Source organism: Labeo rohita, chromosome 22 (genome assembly GCF_022985175.1).
Source record: "Labeo rohita strain BAU-BD-2019 chromosome 22, IGBB_LRoh.1.0, whole genome shotgun sequence".
Classification (NCBI taxonomy): Eukaryota; Metazoa; Chordata; class Actinopteri; order Cypriniformes; family Cyprinidae; genus Labeo; species Labeo rohita.
This window is the reverse complement of record NC_066890.1, coordinates 54,128,982-54,133,064: the sequence shown is the minus strand read 5'-3', so window position 1 is coordinate 54,133,064 and position 4,083 is coordinate 54,128,982. Positions and strand designations below refer to the sequence as shown.

Genomic DNA, 4,083 nt, shown 5'->3' with positions numbered 1-4,083 from the left:
AACATTTGAAGTGGATACATTCAAAGTTGTTCTTAAAAACCAAAACAATACCGTTCTTGTTATAGGAAAACTGTGATAAACTTTTTTTGATCCACTTCAAATGTACTGTATACAGTACTGCAGTAATAGTCACCAATGACAACTAGTATAGGCTAATCAAATATTCAAGCAAAAAATGAAAGCATCACAAATTAATTATACAAAGTTAAACACATTGAAGAGACAAAATTGTCTCAACGACACGCCCACAAAAGTGGAAACTCATGAATATTCACTATTGCTCCACCCATTGGAACCAAATATTTCAGGAACCGAATATATTGTAACACGGGCGTCAAGATGGATTCCACCTGTCACCATAGATACCCGATCCGTACCGGAAACACGATTTGTACTGCGCATGTGCGGAAATGCGTCAACTTCCGGTCTGGAGTATAACAAAACACTTTATGGCAGTTCCGCGTATATATATATATATATATAATACTGTTGTCTTAGTACTAATTAACCTTAATAATAATATAATTAGTGATATAAATACGTGTTTTTTGGTGAAGTATATCGATTAATTTATATTGATTAAATTGAGTAATTTATTAAATTGGCACAATAAAATTGCTTATACAAAATTGAATATATAAATAAAATATAAGGTTTACATTTGCCAGACTCCATTTGGGTAATCCAGATGTGTATATAAATGTATATAAATATATGCTCTACTTAATTCAGCATGCTTTATAAAAATGTCTGCATTTAGGAAACACACAAGATACTTATTCATTCAATTTATTTATTCATAAATGAATTAATTCCTTCCTTCATTCATGTTCTACTTAACTGTTCTACTTATTCCAGCATACTTTAACAAATGTCATCCGAAAAACAAAACAAAAAACACAATATTCATGTATTTACTCAATGAATTCACTGCTTCCATTCTTCATTAATTCATTTTTTCCCTCCCTCAGTCTTTCTCTCTCACCCACTCATTCGTCTACTACAATTTCTGACTGAGGAACATGGCATTGACCTTCAGGCCTTGTTCATCGACACAGTATGAAAAAAATGTTTCCATATCACATTGAGACTGAAATACAAACAAAAAGGCATCCTTTGCCTCAGGGAATTCACTCCCCTGGGCCTTCCTGAGTGCATTTTGTTGATCTTCACTGTTCATCTGTGGAAAAGTAGGCTCTGTCACCTCACCACGGAATAAGTCTCTGTGATCGTTTCCCCAGTACCAAGCTTTATGCAGGTGTCTTACAGTGGGTGGCTGTTGCACCTGGTGAAGAGTGTTATACTGGTAAACAATATTATATGATATAAATAATGGCATAAACTAATTAAACTATTTATCCAGCTTGCATTGCAACTGCTTGATATATGACCACTAAAATCATTTACTTTATCAGTGTCCTCTTCAACCACAACTCTTCTGCTGGTTGACTGTCTGGTGGTGGATTTTGACACTCTAAGAAAAGGCTCAAGGGTTCCCTGAAGGAGCTGGGATGCGTCTTCTGTCCAATGAGCAAATCTCTGTCCATGCCTTAGTAAAATATGTAAATGTATACACTCTTTGTGACCTTGGATCACAAAACCAGTCATAAGGGTCAATTTTTCAAAATTGAGATTTAAAAATGAATAAATAAGCTTTCCACTGATGTATGGTTTGTTAGGATATGACAATATTTGGTCGAGATACAACTATTTGAATATCTGGAATCTGAGGGTACAAAAAAAATATTGAGAAAATCACCTTTAAAGTTGTTAACAATATATATTACTAGTCAAAAATTAAGTTTTGATATATTTACAGTAGGGATTTTACAAAAATCTTAATGGAACATGATCTTTACTTAATTTCCTAATGATTTTTGCCATAAAAGAAAAATCTATCATTTTGACCCATACAGTGTATTGTTAGCTATTGCTACAAATATACCCCAGCGACTTAAGACTGGTTTTGTGGTCCAGGGTCACATTTGTATAACACCTTTCTAGTATCATCTTGCCAACAGTGACTTAACAGGTGAGATACTGAAATTTTATCTGTAGAGTCTGTCATACCCTTCTAGGCAAAACCTCTCCATCAACTGAATGCACCACCACTGGTGAATCAATGGCACGTCTTCCTAAAAGAGTGCAAAACACACACACAAAATTACACATAACAGTAGTTTTATGGTATACTTGTGTGAAAATCTCTCTTACCTCTGTGAATGTTAATGGGCAGGATGTACAGGTACTGAGAGCATACTGTGAAATACAAATAACACTGTAAGACTTTGATTTTATTATTTAACAGCTTTGACAAATCAAACATTCTTACCATCAGCATGTAGATGACATTGGAATTCCCTGCACACTGTTGAGGAAAACACTGGAAAAGGTGCATCCACAGTTAGTTTTGAAAACAATAACAATATAAAACCATAATTAACCACACATGAACCATAGTAACTATATTATACTACATATACACTAACTATAGTTTAACCATATTTTTATTTAGTATAAAAAAACATGGTTACTACACTTACACTTTTACTACAATAAAACCATGCTTACTTTTCGTAAGGGATTACAGTCACTCTGTATTACTATCAAAATACAGGAGCTGAACACGCACAATAACGTAGCTTGATATTTTAAACATTTGTAATTAATTAAGTACATGGCCCAGGCTGTACCAGACAGTCAATTATCTTTTTTATTATAAAAAAATGTCTCGTACTTATACTTACTTTTGATGATAAAATTCGGAGACACCCGTCTCACCTTCCGATGATAAGTAGAACTGTCAAGAATTTCTCCTTTTAAGAGAAACCTTTGAAGTTGTGTGTAAAATGCAAAAGAATCCATATCACTACAAGACGTCGTAAAAAGTTGGCGGTGGCAGGAAGTGGCAGCAAGCGTGCGCCTGCGCAGAGCAAAACTTGTGTTTTCGCACATGCGCAGTACAAATCGTGTTTCAGGTACGGATCGGGTAGTGACAGCACCCTTACAGCAGTCTGTGATCAGGAAGTGACTGTCTTTTTTTTTTTTTTTTTTTTTTTTTGCAAATTCAAGTATTACAATCATGAAGATGTAACACGGGGCAAACGGACATCAAAAACTCAAAGATGTTGTACAATTGACTCAAGGATTTTAAAAGTTTTAGAAGCCTTTGAGTTCAATGGTTTGGACACATTGTTAAAAGAGGCAAAAAAAGACTTTAAATCAGATGAAAACAATCTAAAGTTAGGTTTACAATGAATAGTTCTGGCTTTATGAAGGGGAAATTTACCCAGAAGACAAAGCAATAATACAGTATGGACAAGATTACTGTCTTTAGAATGAAAGTCAGACAAAAAAAATATAGGTTCTGTCATTTCTATCATTTTGTTACAACAAAAAGATATTAATATGGTAACTCTTGACCAAAAAGACTTGGAGAATGTGCAGTGACAAAACAGATGTAAAACAGATTATTCATCAGTATTACAAAATGAACACAAAGAAGATATATTTTCAGAGAACCTGCTCAAGAATAGATTACAAGGGTAGTATCCATGAACAATTTTGAAATGGAGTTCTTTAATTTTACTTGGAATAAAAAGACTGTGGGGAGAGGTCCATACGTTTTTCAAATCAGAGTCCGGAAAACATATTCTCCATTTAGATTGTGCTTTTGAGGGACATCCTGGAGTTGAAGAAAGAGCATTTCTGATAAAAGTTGTTGCATTTTTTATCCAATACATGAACTCCATTGAATGCAAGTATAGGAAAATGATTGTTTATACAGCCATAACATAAATGAGCTTTAAACAAAGTTTTCAAACTGACAGGTATACTTTTAATCACCTTATTCAAATCTTTTACTGAGATTGTTGCACCTTTTAATGACACAAAATCAGGAAAGGAAAGAAGGTCCCCATAAGCATTGAATAAATCAGAAACAAAAAAAATATTTTGATTCACCCATTCAATTAAAAAAAGTGATTTGTTACCAGACAATATATTTTCATTGTTCCAAATAATACATGTGTGCGGGGAGAAGTTGTGTTTAAAAGCAATCTTCCAGGATTCTAGGGCTTGTTT

General features: G+C 33.8%; 1 protein-coding gene across 2 annotated transcripts; it reads right to left on the bottom strand.

Annotated features, from left to right (window-relative positions):
- Window positions 1-881: 881 nt before the first annotated feature.
- On the bottom strand, window positions 882-2,992 carry LOC127153860 (structural maintenance of chromosomes protein 5-like). Of its 2 annotated transcripts, none has more exons than XM_051095132.1 (6): window positions 2,748-2,992; window positions 2,333-2,383; window positions 2,215-2,259; window positions 2,071-2,135; window positions 1,408-1,549; window positions 882-1,285 (listed from the first exon to the last, which is right to left on the bottom strand). In XM_051095132.1, exons 2-6 carry the CDS (start codon window positions 2,339-2,341, stop codon window positions 1,001-1,003), a joined length of 546 nt encoding a protein of 181 aa, XP_050951089.1. In that variant the 5' UTR covers window positions 2,342-2,383; window positions 2,748-2,992; the 3' UTR covers window positions 882-1,000. The 2 variants fall into 2 exon arrangements, with proteins under 2 accessions (XP_050951089.1, XP_050951090.1); XM_051095133.1 differs by having other exon boundaries at window positions 2,333-2,368.
- Between the last annotated feature and the right edge of the window lie 1,091 nt (window positions 2,993-4,083).